At 39.2% G+C, this 21,721-nt stretch overlaps 1 protein-coding gene across 6 annotated transcripts in view; it reads right to left on the bottom strand.

Annotated features, from left to right (window-relative positions):
* Window positions 1-21,721, bottom strand: part of LARGE1 (LARGE xylosyl- and glucuronyltransferase 1) — a 283,073-nt gene that overhangs the window by 165,943 nt on the left and 95,409 nt on the right. The window contains exons 1-2 of one of the 6 annotated variants that reach the window (XM_048059094.2): window positions 10,740-10,900; window positions 10,153-10,302 (exon numbers count right to left, since the gene is read on the bottom strand). The exons of 3 other annotated variants lie outside the window; for them this stretch is intronic. In XM_048059094.2, coding sequence (XP_047915051.2) covers window positions 10,153-10,302; window positions 10,740-10,797 — 208 coding nt within the window. In that variant the 5' untranslated portion in view covers window positions 10,798-10,900. Of the gene's footprint in view, window positions 1-10,152; window positions 10,303-10,739; window positions 10,901-21,721 lie in introns of those variants that run through there. 2 more of the 6 variants (XM_013180904.3, XM_048059084.2) reach the window with 2 other exon arrangements.

The following is a 21,721-nucleotide window of genomic DNA, read 5'->3' as shown; positions in this document are numbered from 1 at the left end:
AAGACTCTCAAAATAGGATGGTCAAGATTATGCATTAATGTTAATGTTCAAATTTTGACATAAACTAAAAGGATATTCAAAATTCTCTGGCTGTTCTAGTTTTCTAAACATTTCACATTAAATTTATTTTCAGTATTAACAACATTTAATCCAAGCACTTACAAAAATTATTAGGTAGCCAAAATAATGGGTTTGCTTTTTCTTCAAATCACAAATTTTGCAAAGTGTTTTTTGAGCTTTCCAAGTTTCTTTTGGAAGTGTAAGGATTACATTTTTTTATTCCAGTTAAAAAAAAGAGATTGGCCTATCATATTAATCTAGAAAGGTATTTAAAACAAAAGGAAGTATCAGAAAAAATGTGTATATGCTGATATTCTGTCCAGCTTCAGGTATTCACAAGAATGGTATGCAGGCAGATTGTTCTTGCCAGAGAAATAGCATGGTTTTGGAGCATTTTTTATTATTACTTCTGTGAACCTGTTTTATAAACAAAAGAGCGAATTGTATAGAGATACCAGGTTCTGTAGAGGCTAAGGTTAGCATCAAAACAGTATAAATTGCAGCTCTTCTATGTTGTCCTTTTATTGATTTTCTCAAGAAGTTCCTCAAAAACTAGCTGTTCAAACTCAGACAAGAATTTTGGTTACTGTATAAAAGAAGAGCTGGAAGAGGGACTACATTAAGTACAAGCTACTTTGCAGCAAAAATTGTATTAAAAACTTATCACGGATGTATTATACTTTTATTCAGATACTGCATTGTAATATTGTTTTGATGATGGGGTCAACTGCCAAAATAAAGATTTGGAAATATAGTCAGAGGAAAAAAAAAACACATCAGGAAGTGTGGGTCCCAAATTTCTTCGGTTACAATGTGCTTTAAGAAGTTCCCTTAACAGCCATAGTAAATATCAAAAATATTCCTTTGATATCACTAAAAAAAACAACCAAACTTGTCTCACTTTTGCATGCTTATGATGGTGGGCTGTGGAGGGGAGGAGGGGGATACAAAATATTTTGAATCTCAGCTGTAATTGCAAATTCACTACTTATAAAACCAGAATACAAGGAGTCTCATTTTCTTGTAATGAATCAGCTACAAGTACAATACTCCATCTTTTTAGCTTAAATGAATTTCATGGCACAATTGGACAAAGCCATCTGCTGCCAATTGTCTTGGCAACTAATTGCATTGCTGCTGGCAGCTGCCAAAGAAGAGCACATTGCCATACAGCTGTTACAGTTGCTCAGTTGCTATAAAACAGACAGCTAGCTAGCTTCGCTGCTCCTTCCCCTTGCTTCTTCCTCCTAAATCCCTGAAGGCTAGCTACATCATGGCCAAAGTGCCATGAGGCATGCCAGAGGAGGAAGGAAGAGGCCACGGAGCACCAGGGGACCTCATCCAACATTCTGGCTATACTGATGGGCACGCAACATCTCTCTCCTAGCTTTATCCATCCCTCTTGGCTGTTGCGAAGGCAGGGAACAACTGTGCTAGAATGCCTGGAAGGTATATCCTCCCTTCTGATACTTACCATTTTTTGGAGTGCTAAAAAGGCCTATGCCTACCAGTAGCCATTTCAGGCTGCCTACTACAGACTGCTGAATTTAGGCAGTGCATCTTCTTCTTTCTAGCAACTATTCAGGAAGATGGGTTCTGGCTGCCCGGGCAGCAGATGATCTGAGTTGTTCAATTCTCTCTTGAACTTAGGTGTTGCACCTATGCAGGTAATACGAACACTGCTCATGTTTTTAATGAGGATTTTAATTAGTACCTTTTGAAGCATGCTGCAAAGACCCTTGGAAGCTACCTCAGGAGCAAACTATGGGATGTCAATTTGTGGCATAGTGAAGAGTGGGAAGAAATGTACCCAGTCCATGTGTCAACCACCGTCAATCACTCTGGAGAACCAGATTATAATGAACTGTCAAAACAGGAAACAATAGTGAAGCATCTAGACTTCGCTGACATGAAACTCATATGATGAATTTTGAAATACTTGGTGATGTTCTACAGACTTTCACAATTGCCATAATGGAGTTATGTAGGATCTCAGCTTCTAAATGAGAGTAAAAATACACTTAACCCTCCTAAAGGTAGAGAAAGACTGAAATCTAGCTCCCTACAGTTTTAAAAATAAGAGTAAATAAAGCTTCCCCCTTGCCATCCATGAAGATTTTCTGAAACAAATCCTAACCCACTGATGCCAATGGTGAAACTTTGGATTTTGTGATACTGTCTCTTAGTCTTTGCAAAGTCATAAAAATAGATACGGAAAAAACAAAAACAAGCAAGCAAACAAAAAACAACAACAACAACAACGTGCAATCACAGCTGCTTCTTAAATCACAACATTATTTACTAAATATAGGCAAAGAGGCCAGACTAAACTCCCTATGTCTTTCTACTCTGGCATGTTCTTAGAAGTTTCACAACAAAATAAGTACCAGCAGAAAGGTCACGAAAGACATAGAAATACCCATTTATTTTCAGACAGTGTATGTTTTAAAGAGCAGAAATAATGTCTTACTGGTTAGGCTGATTTGATAGATTAGAAGAAAATGGAAGTCAATTCTGTGTGCTTGTAAACTGGTACAGTAGGCATGTCAGAAATGAACGCAAGAATATATAGACCTGGCACTTAACAGAAAATAAATCAATCAAGCAGACAGATTATTTCATAATGCACACACTCTAAGCAGCAAAAGGATGAATGGCAGGTTAAGGAGAGAGTGCAAAGCACAAAATGTATTGCCTTCTATTACAAACCACTATAACTAGAGCAAACAACCACTTTGCGTGTGTAAGAGTAGGGACATCAGCACTAGATGATCTACAGGCCTCAAGGACTCTTAGACAGCATTAACTGGATTAATAGGATTCTCAGCCAGCATTAACTATTAGCTAAATAAAAAAGATCCAGTTAGAGATAATCCTCGATCTCCTTCTGCTGCTCAAGATGGAGAGTTCAGGAAGCTGACGCCAAAGCAGCAGGAATCCTTAATCTAGATGTCTTGAGACAGAAAACACGCCTTGAAAAGCAGGGGCAGGGGGAAGGGGGTAAGGCTACTGTCTTTCAAGAAAACGTACAGTGCTTTTCAAAGTCACAGGGAAGACATCCTTTAATCCCATGAGATCCTCTCTCGTCCCACGCACACATGAGGAGGTTGGTACCGCTGTCGTGCTATAACCTACTGCCCCTTCCCTCACCAAGCCATGGCCTGACAGCTCACGCTCTTTGTCTCATGGTTTCGCATCTAAGAGTGACTGTCAGAGCTACTTGAGTTAGTTGCCCAGGGAATGCACACTGCTTGACACACGTTTACCCAGATCTGGACAACACATCAGCATTGCGACTTGTGCATGGACTTGAATTTCAACTGGGCTCTGTCCATTTTGCATAATGCGTTCATTTCCATTCCTTGGCATATATTCTAGGAAGCTGGTAACTAAGCCTTGGAAACACTTCTGTGCGTGTAAGCCACACGGAAGAAGTTACAGCAGGCAATGTGGTTACTTACATGCTTGAATTTATGTAAGCACTTAAGTTTATGCAGAATCAGGGCCTTGTGTTTCAGAACAGGACATATCTCATTCTGTACCTTACATATTCAGAGGGATAACAGCTTGGGGTTCTGAATTTAAAGTCCAGAAATTCAAAGTCATACATGGTTCCCATGGCACCCATTACTCTCTCCTCTGGTACATATGCAGTGTTTTGCATTACTGTTTATGCTAAGAAATTTATGCCCTGAAGTGTATGTAAAACATTACCAACTTATTTTTCCCACAGCTGTTGTAACTCTGAAGTTCTTGTCTTTTGTGCATTTAAATTAACAATCATAACAATACACCAAAGTCTTTCTTTGCACTGAAATTCAATTCTAGATTTTTTTACAGCATATAAACAAAACATTTATATTGATCTCCCACTGAAATAAGTTCCCCTTCCCAGTATGTTCCGAAGAAACAGTGGCAGGTCATTTACTGCTGCTCCTGCACAACACTGGATTTTCATACCTAACATTTTCCCAAATGTGTGGTTTTGTGTTTTTGGTTTTTTTTCCAACACATCACGGTCTCTTGCCCTGGTGAAAGGTCATATTCACAGTGTGCATGGTTTTCCGATTAAGCCATTTTGAAATGACCAACTCTCAGAAAACAACTTCTGAAGAAGGTAGTTAATGTGTAAAACACACTGTTTTATCCCCTACCCTGTTACAACCTGCACAGCATTGTAGTTATCCCCTTTCTACCTATCCTATCCTTGCCATGAAATATACTTCCAAGCAAATAAGTACTGGAAATGTCAATTCAATGGGTGACTTGGCTTAAAAAGTCAGAACTGACAAAAATGTAGACAAGGAATGAAAGTACCCCCTGTTATGATTAAGCAGTGATCAGATAATATTTGCAAGGTAAGTTCTCTTTTCCTAGAAAATAAACAACTTTCCCAAATGATTAAAAAATTCTTGCATAGGATTGGCATCAAAAATGTAAAATTTTATCTTGAACAGTCAAAGTCTTTGAAAAACTCCAGACGTCTTCAAAAGGACATTTAGAAAGGAAACATCTTGACAATCTTAACTCTTGACACTTCGATACTTTTACAAATACATAAATATATTGTATTTATGACAACAGTTGACAATGTTAATGTTATGACAATAGTTAAACAAGAAATTTGATAAAGAGGATTATGAGAAGAGCTGCATATGAGAATGGCTTAACTGCTAGAAACCGTATTTCTGAGTGAACTGCTGAAGGACAGAAAGCTATTCAGATAAACAAGGGTACAGATAACAGACAATTTGCTCATATCCTTAAGTACCTATGAGAAATATTAATTCCAAGAAGATTCTTCCAATTGTAAGAGAGAGGTACAAGAACCAGCTGCTGAAAAATGAGTGTTCAAAAATGCAAGACAGAAACAAGGTACAAATTTTGAGCAGAAAAAGTAATTAAGCACTGAAATAACTGGCATGGATCGCTATTGATTTTCTGTCTTTAAAAAAATAAAAAATAAAATCAATAATAACTTTTTGCAAAAGGCAGTAAAAATATCTTGTGGCCTAGGTCATGCAGAAGATTGCAACGATGTCTTTTTGCTTACTGTACCTGAAAATCCCTTTATCTCAGTGATTTTGGTGAATGGCTGAGACCACTATCAGAGCTCAAGAAGCATCACAGAGCTCGGTGATCTTCATTGCACCTTTGCCCCTGCCCAGAGGACCACACTTTTGAAATTTCAATAAAGAATTTTATAGTGTGAGAAATTCAAGGTTTAGGGTGTGTGAGCTAACGCAGTTCTCCCACGTTTACACTGTGAAGCAAGCCACAGCTGAACTCTGTATTAATCTGCTGCTCTAACTCATGGCACCAAAACGGCCAGGTTTAGTTGCAAAAAATCTACTAAATCACATAAAACTTATGCTTTCATATTATTGGCTGCAACCAAAGAAAGAAGAAAGAAGCAATATAAATGTTAATGAGAAGATGTCTTTTTCACTTTACTTAAAAGTCAGACTAATCCCATAATCCTAACAAACAAAAATATTAGGCGCTCCACAATTACAACATAACGATGTCCAGATGGTGTCTGTCTGTGGGGAACAAGAACAAGGGGCTTTACAAGCTAAAATCCAATGAAAAAATCCCAGTCCCAAGGAATACTATGACTGACCTATTAGTGGAGGTGTTCAAAGAGTGACTTGACTGCAACAAAGAGCACCTATTGCTTAGAAAGGTATTCCACTTCATTTTTCAAGAGGAATTCTCACAACATAGTGAGCAGAAGAGTCAGGAGTACGCATTCCAATGCTGTAGAAGGAAGAACAGTTTGCGTAACACAGCCTTAAGGTTTTTCAGTTTTCCTTTCTAAATTTGTGTGGTTTATTTAAGAGCTATAAAAATTATAAATCAGCCACTGAGTTCTCAATGATAGCTGCAAATTTTACAGCTATGCATTAACAAAATATACATATGGAGAGTTAGAAAGACAAAGAAGAGAAGATTAGAAAGAGTTCATAATTTATCCCTCATGAACGCTCATTCCAGTGCATAGTTGGAAGTACCATTTTAGTCATACTAAAGTAGAATTATTGTGCAAAGATATATGCATTCTCTTTTTTTTTTTTTTTTGTAATGCATTACCCTTTTGTGTAAACTCAACCCATGATGCTCCAATGCAGGCTAACAATGGGGCTTCAACAGAATTTCAAAAGTGGTCTTCAAGCCAGATGATTCAAGCTAGAATGATATGCCTTTAAACAAAGCTACTGAAAAAATGAAGGAAGCTAATATGCTGGTGAGGGAAGAAGACAAGATAGAAGAGAAATGTGTCTTGGAAAGCACTACATGCTTGGGAAAGTAAATGCACTTGAAGTCAAACTGAATTTGACCTCTTTCATTATTTAGAAATTTTACAAATTTTGTTATTTTTGAACACAGTAAGGACTGTGATTTTGCATTATACAAATAGTTGCATTGCAGACAAATTTCAAAACTTGACTTTTATTAACAGGAACATGAATCAGGATATATTCTATCCAGCGGTCCATACTAAATACTCAGGGGATGACAGTATGCTCAAGAATAAAGGAGGGAATTTGTCTAGGGAACAGCCAAGAACACTACATAATTCCTATCAGAAATGATAGGCTGTTCTATTGACTTGAGTATATATTTTGTGCCAGTACTCAAAAAGGGGAAACAAAATGATCATGACGACTCTTAGACCTGTAATACCGATGCCAAATGCACTAAGTGCACTTAAAGTAATGAAAAAGTTAATGCAGTTATCAGTAAATAGAAAATTAATTGATAGGAATATAATTAAAGATACACAGCTTTTTTTGGTTGGTTGGCTGTTTTTTTGTTTTTGTTTTTGTTTTTGTTTTTTTTAATACTGACCTGCTCTGACCAGAATGATTTTAATTATTGATCAGATTTCAAGTTGGCAAATGAAGATTACTGTGAAGATATAATATATTAAGACATCTGCAAGGTGTCTGCCTTAATAACAAATTTTCTCATTGAAAAAATAAAATAACAGGACATTCTATTTTATGAACTAAAAACTACTACTGGCTAGCTAAACAGATTGCAAGAATCAAGTGTCAATTACTGAACCAGGAATAACTATTGGGACCTCAAAGGAATCAGTAGTCTGCTGGTTCCTATTCAGTATTTTACTGATGTTTTGGAAATAATAACTTTACTCATGAAACAAAGTGTAAATTATGCTAAAGACAGGGCAATCCTGTCCCACACAAACAAAATGCAGTTCAGTCTGTCCAATTGCAAAACTATACTTTTGAGAACAAACAATGCAGACCATCTCTATAGAATAGAATTGTGTATTTTGGAAAACAAGGATCATGTAAAGGACTTAAAAGTCAGAGATTAGCGAGCAACCGATAAAGAATGTCAAGAACTGAAGCTATGAAAGGAAGGTGGAAGTAATGAGGTCTTTGGAAGTATAAATGCGGAAGTAAAGAGTAGGAGGAGAGAAGTATGTGTACTTCTCTGTACATAGTACTGACAAGAATGATACTTCATACCATTACAACTTCTGTTATATGCGTTTTTAAAAGCATGTTGAAAATCTGGAGAGGGTTCAGAAAAGAGCCAGAAAATGAGTTGAAGACTAGAGATAATGCCCCAAAATTGAAAGAGATCAATCTGTTTAGCTTATAAAAAAGAAGACTGAGATGTGAGTTGATTAAACTGTATAAGCTCCCTCACAGGGAGAAAACAGCAGGTACTGAAGAGCTCTTTAATCTAGTGGAGAATGCTACAGCAAGAACCAGTGACTGGAAGCTGTAAGTCAGACAATTTCAGATTAGAAATGGGGTACACGTTTTTGACACTGAACATGACTAATCATTGCACAAGCTTCCCATGAGGAGTGATATTTTTTAATGTTTGGGATCATTTCTACGTTTCTGAAGGATAGGCTTTATTCTCACCGAAGAAACACTGCAGCAAAAACTAAGTAGTTTGCCTCAGTACAATGAACTTTGGGGTAAAACATAAGGATATGATACAAAGACAGCTCAGATAACTGGGAGGTCCTTGAATGGCCTTGATCTCAATGAACATACAACTTCAATCAAGGTTTACAAACAGTCTTGGGAAGTGCACAACTTCAAGATTTTTGCTTCTGTCAAGATCAGGATTTATGCTACCTACTGCAACTGTGCATTCAAGGTCTAACCTAACACATTTCCTACTGTCCCCCCAAGTGTCCGTCTTGCCACATTTTTAACTGGAAGGCAACCTACAAAGAGAGGAAGCAGATATTTCATATCCTTTTTTTTTGATGTTGTTAAGAAAACAAGCAGGCAATTGCCACAAATATCTGTGGCCAAGTTCCATCGAGCCTACTGAGCTGCCAGATGTCCTCGCTGCAGCCACCGGTAACTGCACATTGCAGCGCAGATGCTAAACTGGTGCGGGTCAACACAGAATTTCCCAAGAGTTGCCGCTCCCTGGACCTTCATCTGAAAGTAATGGTTCCTTAGCCTATTTTGGAGTTAGAAAGAGAGGGAGAGATGCAGCATTCAGCACTCCCATGCTGTAAACAGAATGGACGGTGAACTGGAAAAAAAGATGCATGTCCCAAGCACTACTTGAAATGCCGTAATTCTTCAACAAATCTCATCCTCCTTAAGACTGTATAACAGATTAAAGAAGAAAGCTCATCAGCTCATCATTTAAATGGCAAGCCCACGTACCTCCTTTATGGGTACTGCTTAGATTGGACAATCTTCATTAATGTGAATGCACATGCAGACTGTCACTCAAAGAAGAGTCTTAGTTTTCTTTTTTAAAGAGGGTAGATTTCTTGTTCCATACAATGCCAAAGCAAAGCTTGAAATTGTTATCTAGTTATAAATTCTGATCTAATAATTCATAACCCAAATGGCAACTAATGAGGACTTTTATTTTTAGGAGAACAGATGCAGAGTTGCTTTAGAAACAAAACTAAAAATTCAATGTCATGATTTTTGTCATCCAGAACTCAGGATATTAGGACATTTGGGATTGACAATACTGTAAATGATATTTTTTCTAGCCAAAGAGACACCATCAGTCAAATTAAATTCTATGAAGTCTTTAAAAACTGAAAGTCATTAAAATATTTAAAAGTTTGAGGAATTATATCCATTCTTCTCCCTTTCTGCCTATTTTTGTGATTTCACTATTAGATTCTCTTATTTCACAGACTAAGAAAACAGTGGGGTTTCCTGTTCATACAGAGATAGACAGATATAATCTCTATTTATTTGTCTGATATTGAAAATGGGTATGTAAGGAAGCTTTCCTACTGGTGAATTTAATTCATTCATGACAGTTATATATCACCTTGTCTTGCTAATTTTTTAACACATCCCCATTTTTGAAAAACTCAATTAAAAGTAAAAACCTTTAAATTGCCAGAGATAACATTTGTCAGCTTCAGACTGGGCTTTACCAAGAAGCCTGGAGCTCAGCTAAGTATCCATCTTCTTATAATTAATCAGTTTTTTCTTTTTTTTTTTTAAAGGAAGAAAAATATCTACAAAATTGAAAGAATGGATAAGACTTAGAGAATAATTGCTCTTGAAGGCTAAAGATTTTCAAATGCTCATTACAGAAATGAATGGAAGTACTTAAAAAAAAAAAGTACTGAATTTTCTTTTCTGATGAATTTCAAGAAAATTGAGAGGTCCACTTTGATTTATGTCGTAAAATGTATCTCAATGTCCTCCCTTCATTGCCTTCAGTGAGCTGATAACTCATTCCCTTCCAGAAGCTCTATGCTCATTTGATGTTACAGACTTGGAAATAAAAAACAACAAAAAAGCTTTCACAGATAAAGACTGTGAAAACCTTAGCTGCAAATACACACATATCAGTCATCTCCCCGTACAACCTGGTGTCTCAGCCCCTGGAGGTTTTTAGCTTCAACATCACTGAAGGAGAGCTGGGAGAGCACCGGCAGGGCTCCGTGGGAGGGATGGGGATCCTACAACAGGCTCTGCAGTAAGGCAGCTGCTGTGCAGCTGGGATGGAGAATTCCAACTCTAACCAAACCAGTTCTTAACTTGGGAGCTGGCTACACCCTGCTGCCATTTCATATACAGTACATTTAGGGCTGCTTCCTACCTGTACATGGCATCTCCCTGTTTGCAGCTGTGGCATAACATGCATGCAGCTTTGCTTGCCATTTATCAAGCCCAAATTGCTCATTACTCCTCACTTCTGCTTTATACATGCATTTCTGCTCCAGAGAGACATTTGCCACACAGGCCTTATCTGCAATTCAAACAACCCAAGACTCAAAAGGAAACGTTACGGACAGGGAATAACATTTCCCCCCCCCCCCCCATCAACCCTTGCTCCAAAAGTAAAAAGCATTTCAAACTCTAATGATCTATTTAAGCCTCCATCATGCAGAAGGATTTTTGTCCTTCACTACAAGTAGAAAAAATTGACATATCTGAAGGTACTCCACTGATAAACATTTATTTTTTTTCAATATATTCTAAATCAAATTGCTCTTCAGACTTCTAAAGTTCTACTTTAACCTTATTCGAGTATCAAAATAATGCCCGGTCATTACCAGCTATAATTACCCTAGTAATTTCTAATAAATAACGTGGGAGTTCCATTGAATCTCCTCCCCAGGGCTTTGCAGACTTCTGACGGTAGGAACTAGGAGATGGGAGGTAAATCGCCCTCTCTGTGCTTACCGGCAGCAAATCCTAACTTCCCTGGAAGAAAGCTGGTGCTGGCTGAGAGGCAGGCCATAACTGGATGGATCAGTGGTTCGAATCACTCGGATGGGCCTCTGTTCTCCTCCACTGATCTTTCAGTCCCTCTGCTCCTCGGCTCCCTTCCAGCCCCAACTGCTATCACGCTCACTGTTATCTCTGTAACTGCGGTGATGGGTCATGGCAGCTGTGAAGTGCAGGCACAACAGAAATGATTTCATTAACTAGTTCAGATACTGGCAAGAGTGGAAGCTGTATCACAGCTGACTGCACAAGGAATATCAAAATATCCACACCGCCACGGTACCAACAGAAGAGAAGTTACTGGATATAAAACAAGCACCGACTGCGTTTTTACATGCGATGTAGATGTAACTTTTTGTTACTCTGCCACAATGAGTGAATGGCCTTGCTTATTTTTATGCAACATCTAAACTTCTTCCTCCCAGGACCTCTTTCCCTCCACCTCCCAGTTTCGGGATGCTAGCAGAAATGATTGAACAAGACACAGAGCTGCAAAGACACAGAAAATGACACCGAAAGTCATGTATGTCTTGCCTGTTATTTCTCCCTAGTTGCATCCATTACAGTGAAATAACGCTAAATTTGTCTGGCAATTAGCTAACTATAAGTACAAACAGTCTCCGACATCAGCACCATTTCTGGGAGCCCAACGTGCTAAATTATGGATACTAAGCAGAAAGAAGTGGGGCATGGATTTGTGAAGAAATTTTCATCTATCTGAAAATGTTAAACTTTTTTTAGTTAATCTTGACTAGCTGTGTGATTTTGAATTACATTTTCTTTGGTGGAAGCCCTAAATATAAATGCTCCTAACTAGCATTTAAGTCTATGCTTATAAATCAGATGCAACAAAACAACATTGCAAAATACAAGAAAAAGCACAGAAAGCTAAGCTGGTCAGGAGAAATTTACTCATGAAGAGGATAATTAATTATCATTTAAGATGGAGTCCCAATACAATAACAGAAACTACAGTCAGTGGTGTTTTTATGTTAAGCACAGCTAAGCAGGTGTTTAGACAGTAGAATACACAGCATGGGAAATAGACAGGTGAGCTGCACACAGCTGATTTGCATGGCTTCTCCGTTCTCAGATGTCACTGTTGAAGAGAAAAGAACATCTGAGCTGTATTGGATATTGTCTGCTGTTAACTGGGAGGATGCAACACTCTTCTCTTTTAGCTCCATTTCCAGGCCCCTTGGCAGTTTTGCACAGAATATGTTGTAACCTCACTGTACAATGTTCCTTGGTTTTGTATCTCCAAGATAAAATTGTTTTGCTATTGAAAATCAATTTTAAAAAGTGGAACCAAATGGGATTTTATATATATATATATATATATATATATATATAAAGAGAGAAAGAAAATTAATGACGTACATGTGAAGGGAAACTAGCAGCAGATTTTCTGATCACATCATAATTGGTGCTGAATGAGGAACATAAAGACTATTAGAGCTATACTAGAATAGCAGCCCTTATTCCCACTGGGCAGCAGTGCAAATATACCCCCAAGAATTCAGTGATAAAATACAGAAAATTGAACATATATGATAGAGAGCCAGAGTGAAATGAAGCATGAAAAGAAGTGCAACACAAAAAGCTTAAAAGGGTTCAAGGGCTGAAAACACTGAGGAAAGAGTAAGTGTGAGGGAAGTATGAGCCAGTGCAACTGCAAGAGGAAAACAGCAACACGATTTTCAGTGAGTGAGGTTGAAAGGAATAGAGGGTAACCAAGCATAAACATGAAAAAAAAAACAGAACTATGAATCAGTGTAAAATTGAGCAACAGAGCATGGTAGACTGACAGGCTGTGATGTGGTAAGATATAGCAAAAGTAGGAAAACCAGATAAAGAAGAGTTTTAATAATTTTTTTTTTAACTTCATAATTTACCAGAAAGGAGTCTGTTACATGAAAACAGACCAGCATGCAATGTAAGAAACAAAGAAGAGCCTCAGTGACCACTAAAAACTCTAAATAAATGAGACATTTTGGATTTTCCTTCAGTTTTGTCCACCAATTTGAGGCGACCAGAATAACCACACAGTGTGTCTGCTGGAAAACAGCAAACTGCAAGAACAAGGAACCAGTAACTTTACAAGTGCAGCTAAGAATTTAAATATTTTCTCCACTACATGATGAACTGTTCTTATGTCATAGTCTACAGTGAAGTCAAACATATGGATAGTATCCCAGTAAAAAGTTTTCAGCAAGGGATTAGGAACAGAGGTATTAGGAACTATTAAGATTAGGGACAAATATCTGTAGCAGATGTCTAAAGAAAAGTTCTACTGCACAGCTGTAGTTTCATTCAAAATATTCATTATGAAACTAGGAAATATTTCTCAATTGACGTAAAAGAAACTTGAAAGAAACACAAGTATTCAAATTCCAGTTTGGGTATCAACAGTTATGGTGCTCATATTATTCTGCCTATCCTAGTAACAGCCTTAATGGATCTCCTGCATTCTTTCTTTCATTTCTAGACTACAGGATGCATTTTTTTTTTAAATCCAGTACTCATTCCAAGAGTTTCAAGACAATCTCTGCCTATGTAAAATGTCAAGTAGAAGAAAGAGTAAGCTATTTCAGTTGTGTGGTTAATGCTAGAGAAACCACTTGTTTTGTTTTTTAAAGACTCCCTGAAGTTTATTAGTGTAAGAGTATTAAAGCCAAAAGGTTGGATGGCTTCCCTGTGAACACTCAAACTCTCAAAAATACTGATTTCATTTTACGTTTCAACAGTCATATTTATTTAATAAAAAAATCCATTTGTCATATTCTTGTCACACTACTGAAAAACTAGAATAAAAGATTCATATAGATTCATTCATATCTTGAAGGTTACTGAAGGTCTACATGGTGAATAAAAACCTTATTTGTGCTTATTCTTTCTTGAATTTGGATCTCATGGACTACAATTCACCAACAGTTTTCTAGAAGACTACATACAGAAAATACTATAAATAATAACTAAATAGTCAATTAAAATAAGTTTCTTTATCCCTTTTACCCTAGAAGTTCTCAAAACTTAACCTGCATCACAAAAGTAAGAGAATCCTTACTTTTCAATAAGAGAATCCTTATTTTTCAATAAAACAATAGAGTTGCTCATCAAAATGCTGCTAGTAATTCTGCTGATGTGCAATTCAGAATGGTTTCCAACTCATTCTCCTGTACTTGGAATAGCTTTGCAGTACTAAAAAAAATCATTTGATGAAGAGCATAAAAAGTACATGAAAAGGGAGGTGAGTCCAAAAGAAAGCCGATTCCATCTATTCACATTTATACATAATATAAAGCTATATTTCAAAGAGACTACCTTCTTTTCCTGTTGAAAATCTATAGACTTCGACAACGTAAATTTAGTACCATGAGTGCAAAACACATGCCAGATAGGTCTGGGTCAATAGCTTTTAGGGCTACCTAACCTGAATAACCACCAAAATATATGGAAATGACATCAGTGACATGCAGATGACCTACAATGCAAAAATGCAAATTGGGACAAACAGGACACTTAGTGCAATTCTACCTGGGAAAAAAAAATGTATGCTCCGTGTGAGAGACCTTGTTATGTTCAGTTACTGTGGCTGAATGGGGTTTGGGTATGGTCAGTTCTCATGATATCATGAACAGAGATGATGGCCACAAGAGATGATGGCCACTTATTAACAATCTCACTACATTTTTTGCAGGACTGGGGGCTGCTTACCCCTATGTTTTGGTCAAATATGAAAATAATAATTAGTTTTTAATGTTCCTCCTCCTGTGTCAGTGTGTTACAGTCTTTCTCCTCACTGCTCAGTCTTTCCTCTTGTGCAATGCTTCTGAGGGGCTTTTTATGTTTGATAATGATGGACATAACTCCTCATAAATAAAATCTAAGTTATTGGGAGCTACAGGTTTTCAGCATCTCTCAGGATCAAGTCTGTGTTTTGCAGAACACTTCTCTATCTTTCAAGACAGGAAGTATAGCAGGAGAAAAATCAATGTGCCAGGCAGAGAAATAACAGGTGGATCAGAGCTTTTTCAATACATGCTGTGTGTTTCTTTACAAATTGCATTCTATGAACCACCCACTTTGAAAGGCATCTACTTTCCCACACAAGTGCTTTCAGTAGTTCAGGTTACACAGAGAGACTGTCACTCAAAAGACGACTTACAAGCAGCATTCTTAAAGCTTAACAGCTTTCCTTTTTTTCTCCATCAACACTTCTTTTTGTTTGCCTAAAAAGGTTGGTGTGACTAATTAGTCCCCAACATTGCACTTTAATAACAATAATATTACCTAGCCTATATAGTGTTTTTCATCAATAGATCAAAAGTACTTAGTAAAGAAGGCTAGTGTCATTACCTCACCAAGTAATACCCAAGAAATAATCAGCTCTGCTGATTTAATCCTTAAAAATGGTGTTTTAAAACCATGAAGAAGCCAAAACATAAGCCCCAAGAAATATACCTTCTCTAGCAAAGGAGATCATGGCCTTCTCAGTGGAACTCAGGAGGGCTCCATGAAGCAAAACATGGAATATATTTACAAAGATACCACACAGGATTAGAAGGGACCTTTTCGGTTATTGAGCTAAAGCCCAGTTGTCCCATGCTGATATATCATATAAGCCCTTTCTTAAACAGATCAGGTTTTGCCTTAGAACTAGTGAGAGCTTTTTCCCTTTCATTAATTCCACTGAGAGGCTGTGCCAGAAGTATACTGATCTGATGAACAGATACTGCCCTCCAATTTCCATCCTAAATGTGTTGTTGATCTGATAAAACCCATTTGTCACGGTATTAACAGTATCTGTTCATCTGAAAAGCTCTGCCCTGCCTTGTGTATATAGAAAGCTCTCAATCTGGTAAAGGAATGGAAAAACACAATTAAGTCTCCCATTCCAATAACTAGCAAAGTCTATTAGATTTTGCCTTTGACTACTGACATATGTACATTATCCACTGCCTTTCAGTGTCAAATTCAGCTCTCCTAGTAATATTTATTAAAATCCCATGATCTAGTCCCAAAGCAATGAAAACTACCTTAGAGTCCACTACTGTGTACTAATGTCATTCCTTCCAAAGGCACCTTCTTTATACTTACAAACATCAGGCTTCATGTGCCATTCTATTGCCCTGCTTAATAAAAATCACCCCAAAACAAAAAGCAAACAAACAAAAGTTCTGATGAAGATTCTAGAACACTGTGATCTATCAGGACACTTCACACTCCTCACATTTAGACGCTTTTCCTCCTGTCAGCCTCCACCTAAATCTCCCATTGCTGCGATTTAAGGCTGTAACTTGTTATGTTCAGCTCAAATCCACTTGTGTATACAATGAAAAGTCTAGCCGGCTTGCAGTACTGCATGCAAATGTACAGTCCTCATCTTCCTGAGAATTTCTCTATTTATCAACCTTTCTCTCTTTAATCAGCCAGGAAAGAGGTTTGACTTTCCACTATATGCTTTACGACAGTACTAAGATACACTTCTTTCTCAACAAATATCTTCAGATATAATGCTTCAGATTTCTATCATTACTGCATCTTTTTTACCCTATTTTTGCTACTTGAACAAGTCGCAAAGACTTCTTCATATGCTTTTTTCTCCTGTCTCCTTGGCTGACATCACCATCAACTTGATAACAACATTCTGCTGTTTTCTTTGCAGATAAATAATCAATAGGGTTCATTAGGAGAGTGTTTTTCCCCGTATGGATTCTCACAGCCATTATTTCATGTTCATGTTCAGCCAGCCATCTTGAAATAATGACAGTGCTGACTTTTTCAGTACACTCTCTAATTTTTCTTCCTTTTCTCCAGTATCAGTATCTAGAAGTGTACCTGTCACTTTATGTATGTATGGAAAACAGTTATCAAATATTTAAGTGTTCTAATTAATTAAGTTGATTATTTTGTGATACACTGGAACTGCTGATTAGAGTACAGAGGCAGAATACAACTTCCTTATCAAGTTCCAGCCTTCGTCTTTCACAGTTGTTTGATTCCTCATACTATTTTTAACTGCATAACGACCGGTTGTCTTACTGGGTAGCTGATCATGTAAAGAGCTGCTGGGATGTCTAAAGAGACTTAAATTTGCCTTAAATAATCCTTGCACCATCCATTACTAAAAATACCTCACTTGCTGGTCACTTTCCTCTTTTTCTTCAATACATAGTTCATTCAATGTTGTATTCACTCTTGAAAAGACCAAGTAGGTATATTTCCTGTATTCCTTGTATTAATAGCAAATCATCTCTTTACTTAACAATTCTTGCTGTTGCAGTTTTAGCAACCACTGTAATTACTTGATGCAGTGGGTTTACGTGGCAAGGTTTTGGTAGCAGGGGGCCATAGGGGTGGCTTCTGTGGGAAGGATCTAGAAGCTGTCCCATGTTTGGTAAGGGCCCCACTGCTGACCAGAGCTGAGCCAATAAGCGATGTTGTTTTGCGCATCAGTGAGAGCATATTTAAGACATGGAAGAAAAACGCTGCCCTACACAGCAGCTGGGAGAGTGAGAGGAGTGAGGAACAGCCTTGCAAGCGCCAAGGTCAGTGAAGAAGGAGGGGGAGAGGTGCTCCAGGCGCCGGAGCAGAAGTCCCCTGCGGCCTGTGGTGAGGACCATGGTGAAGCAGGCTGTCCCCCTGCAGCCCATGGAGTGCCACGGTGGAGCAGGGTTCCATGCTGCAGCCTGTGGAGGAGACCACGGTGGAACAGGTGGACCTGCACTGACGGAGGCTGCGGCCTGTGGAAGACCCCTGCTGGATCAGATCCCGGGCCGGACCTGTAGCCCGTGGAGAGGAGCCCACGCAGGAGCAGGTGACCTGGCAGGAGCTGCTGCCCGTGGGGGATCCAGGTTGGAGCAGTTTGCTCCTGAGGGATGGACCCCGTGGTACGGACCCATATCTGGAGCAGTTCTTGAAGAGCTGCTGCCTGTGGGCAGCCCATGTCGGATCAGTTTGGCAAGGACTGCATCCCGTGGGAGGGACCCCACAGCACAGGGGACGAGAGTGACCGAGAAGGAGCGGCGGCGAAGAAGTGCTATAGACTGACCATAACCCCCATTCCCCCGTTCCCCTGCGCCGCTCGGGGGGAGGAGGTGGAAGAGGGTGGATGGGGGGAAGGTGCTTTTGATTTCTTTCCTTTGTTTCTCACTTCTCTAGCTTGTTAGTAATAAGCAATAAATCTTACTATCTCCCTATGCCGAGTTTGTTCTGCCCGTCACGATAATTACTCTGCGATCTCCTCATCCTTATCTCAACCCTTGAGCCCTTTTCACCGTATTTTCTCACCGTTCCTCTTTGAGGTGAGGGAGTGAGAGAGCGGTTGTGGTGGAGCTCAGCTGCCCACCTGAGTAAAACCACCACACTTGAGAATATCAGCATTCCATATTTCAACTCATTCAGCCAATTGTTGCTTAAGATTTCCTTCAGTTTTATAATACCGATTCAGTTAATCCACAAACATGTGATGACCACCAAATACCAATTGTCCATTTGCAAGTTTTACTGGCAGCTTTCACAGTTAGAATGAATTTCAGACACAATAACTCCTTGTAAATACAAAAGATTGCCACCTCAAAGAATAATTTGGAATGGAGGCCGGTCAGTTCTCTTTAATATCTTCATTGATGATCTGGATGAGGGGATTGAGTGCACCCTCAGTAAGTTTGCAGATGACACCAGGTTAGGTGCATGTGTCGATCTGCTCGAGGGTAGGAAGGCTCTGCAGGAGGATCTGGATAGGCTGGAGCGATGGGCTGAGACCAACTGTATGAAGTTCAACAAGGCCAAGTGCCGGGTCCTGCACCTGGGGCACAACAACCCCAAGCAGCGCTACAGGCTGGGAGATGAGTGGTTGGAAAGCTGCCTGGCCGAGAAGGACCTGGGAGTACTGGTTGATAGTCGGCTGAATATGAGCCAGCAGTGTGCTCAGGTGGCCAAGAAGGCCAACAGCATCCTGGCTTGCATAAGAAGCAGTGTGGCCAGCAGGGCTAGGGAGGTGATTGTCCCCCTGTACTCGGCTCTGGTGAGGCCGCACCTCGAGTACTGTGTTCAGTTCTGGGCCCCTCGCTACAAGAAGGACATGGAGGTGCTCGAGCGAGTCCAGAAAAGGGCAACAAAGCTGGTGAGGGGTCTGGAGAACAAGTCTTACGAGGAGCGGCTTGAGGGAGCTGGGGTTGTTCGGCCTGGAAAAGAGAAGGCTCAGGGGAGACCTTATCGCATTCTACAGGTACCTTAAAGGAGGCTGTAGCAAGGTGGGGGTTGGTCTATTCTCCTACGTGCCTAGTGACAGGAAGAGGGGGAATGGGCTAAAGTTGCTCCATGGGAGGTTTAGGTTGGATGTTAGGAAGAACTTCTTTACTGAAAGGGTTGTTAGGCATTGGAACAGGCTGCCCAGGGAAGCGGTTGAGTCACCATCCCTGGAGGTCTTTAAAAGACGTTCAGATGTAGAGCTTAGTGATATGGTTTAGTGGAGGACTTGTTAGTGTTAGGTCGGAGGTTGGACTAGATGATCTTGGAGGTCTCTTCCAACCTAGATGATTCAGTGATTCTTTGATGCTGAATCCTTACGCATCTATGTGATGCTCAAATACAACAATGAAGCTAGAGGGATAAACAGTGGGGCTGCTTTCAGTAATATGACAAATGATGTTCTTGTACTTGAGTTCGATGTCTTCCTGACTTCCCAAGAAAATACCCTTTCTTTTTTATCGACTTTTTTGCTACATCCATCTACTTGCAATGCATGCATATCTCTTCCTTTTTTTTCTCTCCTTGCCTGGCTTATTACTAAAGATACGGTTCCTAAATCCTTTGTTCAGCTCCCTACAAAGGAATTGTTTGTGACAAGTAACAGTAACATCCTTGCAGGGTGCTTTCCTCACTCCCATTCATTAGTTCCTCCATCCCTAAAGCCTCAAGTCCTCAGTTTTCAACACACAATTAGAATTCCTCTTCTGGGACACCCGCTAAAAACACATCTCCCAACCTTCACGCCTTCTTTTTGTGATTCCTCCTCTCTCACACTGACTGAAAATCCAGCTCTGCCAACATGCACCACCTGTAATTGCCACAGGTAAACTTTCTACCAGTAGGAGCTCTTTATTCCCTGCCTGCCTCTAAGCAGTATCTCTCTTCCTCCACAGCTTCTCAACCAAATATGTTACTTCTGGGTAACCAGTCTTGAAATGCAAAATTGTAGTTAGCACAAAACCATCCCCTGTTCAGAAATGCCTCAGATTTTTTCCATTATTTCTCCGCAGACAAACTATGACGAAAAGCCCATGACCTTAGTGGAATATTTCTAAGCAATATTCAGATAATATAACAACTTCCTACTTCTTGCAATTTACTGCTGGATATGTAAGGTAAACAAACATTTAATTATTAAATATACAACATTGTTTAAATATGTAAATATTTTCCAAAACAGTTTGTTTTCAAAGGCAGTATTTTACTCTTTGAAAAATAAAGCAAATGACATATTCCAACCTCTACTATACACCAGATTTCATATTCATAGACTGCAGTCCAGTATGCTCTAAATGTTTTTTCCCCCAAAAAAAAACCATTTTGCTTTGCCTCAGGTTGACAATATTCTTCTATATCTGGTCCCCTTGAGTGAATCTGCAAAATAAGCTATTATGCCAATTAAGAGAAAAGCAGTACTAACTGTTGCGGAGATGTTGGGGGGGGGGTGTTCTGCCCTTTCTTTAACAGTAGCAAATGCAATGTGTAATAGCAATTTTTTCTAAGCTGATGTAATTTTGTCTTGATTTACTGGCCTATTGTGTTTTCGGTCCCCAAGGTAGACAAGTAGCTATTGATGGCAACAAAGTTCTTCTTTTTAAAAGGCCATTTTTAATAAAACTCATGAAGCTTCCGTGACTAGAAAACTTACAGGCCTGCTGCAGTTATGAGGCGCATCCCAAGTGAGCACTGCGGACGGCGGCCATTTTGGAAGCAGAAAGCACTGCGGTGATACAAAAGTCTTCCTGGCAAGAGGGAATAAATCAACCCCCCCAGTACAGCCAAGTGTCAGACTGGGGACCTCTCTTTTCTGCACAGATTTTCAGAAGTAATAACTGATTCTGGGTAAAAGTTTTTGGGTGCCCAACTCAAGCCTCCTCAAATTTGAAGGGGCCTGTTTTTTTAAGCAGTAGAAAGATTGACTCAAAAACCTGGTAATGCCAGCGCAGTAGCATCTACAATTACGAACTGCTTAAAATTTTACTTCAGTGCTTTCACGCTATATGCTGTACAAATTAATCAGCTACATCCTTGTTCAACCTGCAAATCCACCGTCTAAGAAACAAGGTCTATCGAACACATACAGATGACTAACCATTTTGCTGTTGAGCTCCCTGTGCTGCTTTGTCTTAATCTGATTTGTTCTTCTCGGACTTACAAAACTGTAATGTGCTGCTCCCAACAGAGGGCCTCCCCTTTTAAAAGTACTCAGAAGCTGATAGAACAACCCCCCAAACAAGTGGGAGATGCTAATTGTACTTTAACACCTATACAGACAGGACTTGGGTATTTTATTGTAGTTAGCAGGTGACAGTAGTAACACCATCTCAGAAAAGTGTTTTGTTACTTTTGAGGCTTCTGTATAAGGGTAAGCTTATGCCAGTCTAAGATGGCATGCCATTTTAAACAGCTATTGCTGTCAACTAGCGTAATATCCCACATAACTGCTTTTATAGGTACATATGTCATTTTGGAAGCTGTTTCGACTGAGCAGTACTGGTGTAAATTATAAAGTTTTCTACATGGATTCTGTCTTGACACCAGATGCATCCTGAACATCCTTATTGCGCTACAAATCTAACCAAACTTGTGTGGCAAAATGAAAAGCTGGGGACAGGGAAATGACTTTTTGGGAGGGAAGAGGTAGTCATTCACATACCAAGACAACAGTTCCCATAGTTTTC

The sequence above is a fragment of the Anser cygnoides genome, chromosome 1, assembly GCF_040182565.1.
Source record: "Anser cygnoides isolate HZ-2024a breed goose chromosome 1, Taihu_goose_T2T_genome, whole genome shotgun sequence".
In the NCBI taxonomy this organism is placed as follows: Eukaryota; Metazoa; Chordata; class Aves; order Anseriformes; family Anatidae; genus Anser; species Anser cygnoides.
This window is presented reverse-complemented; position numbering and strand designations above follow the sequence as displayed.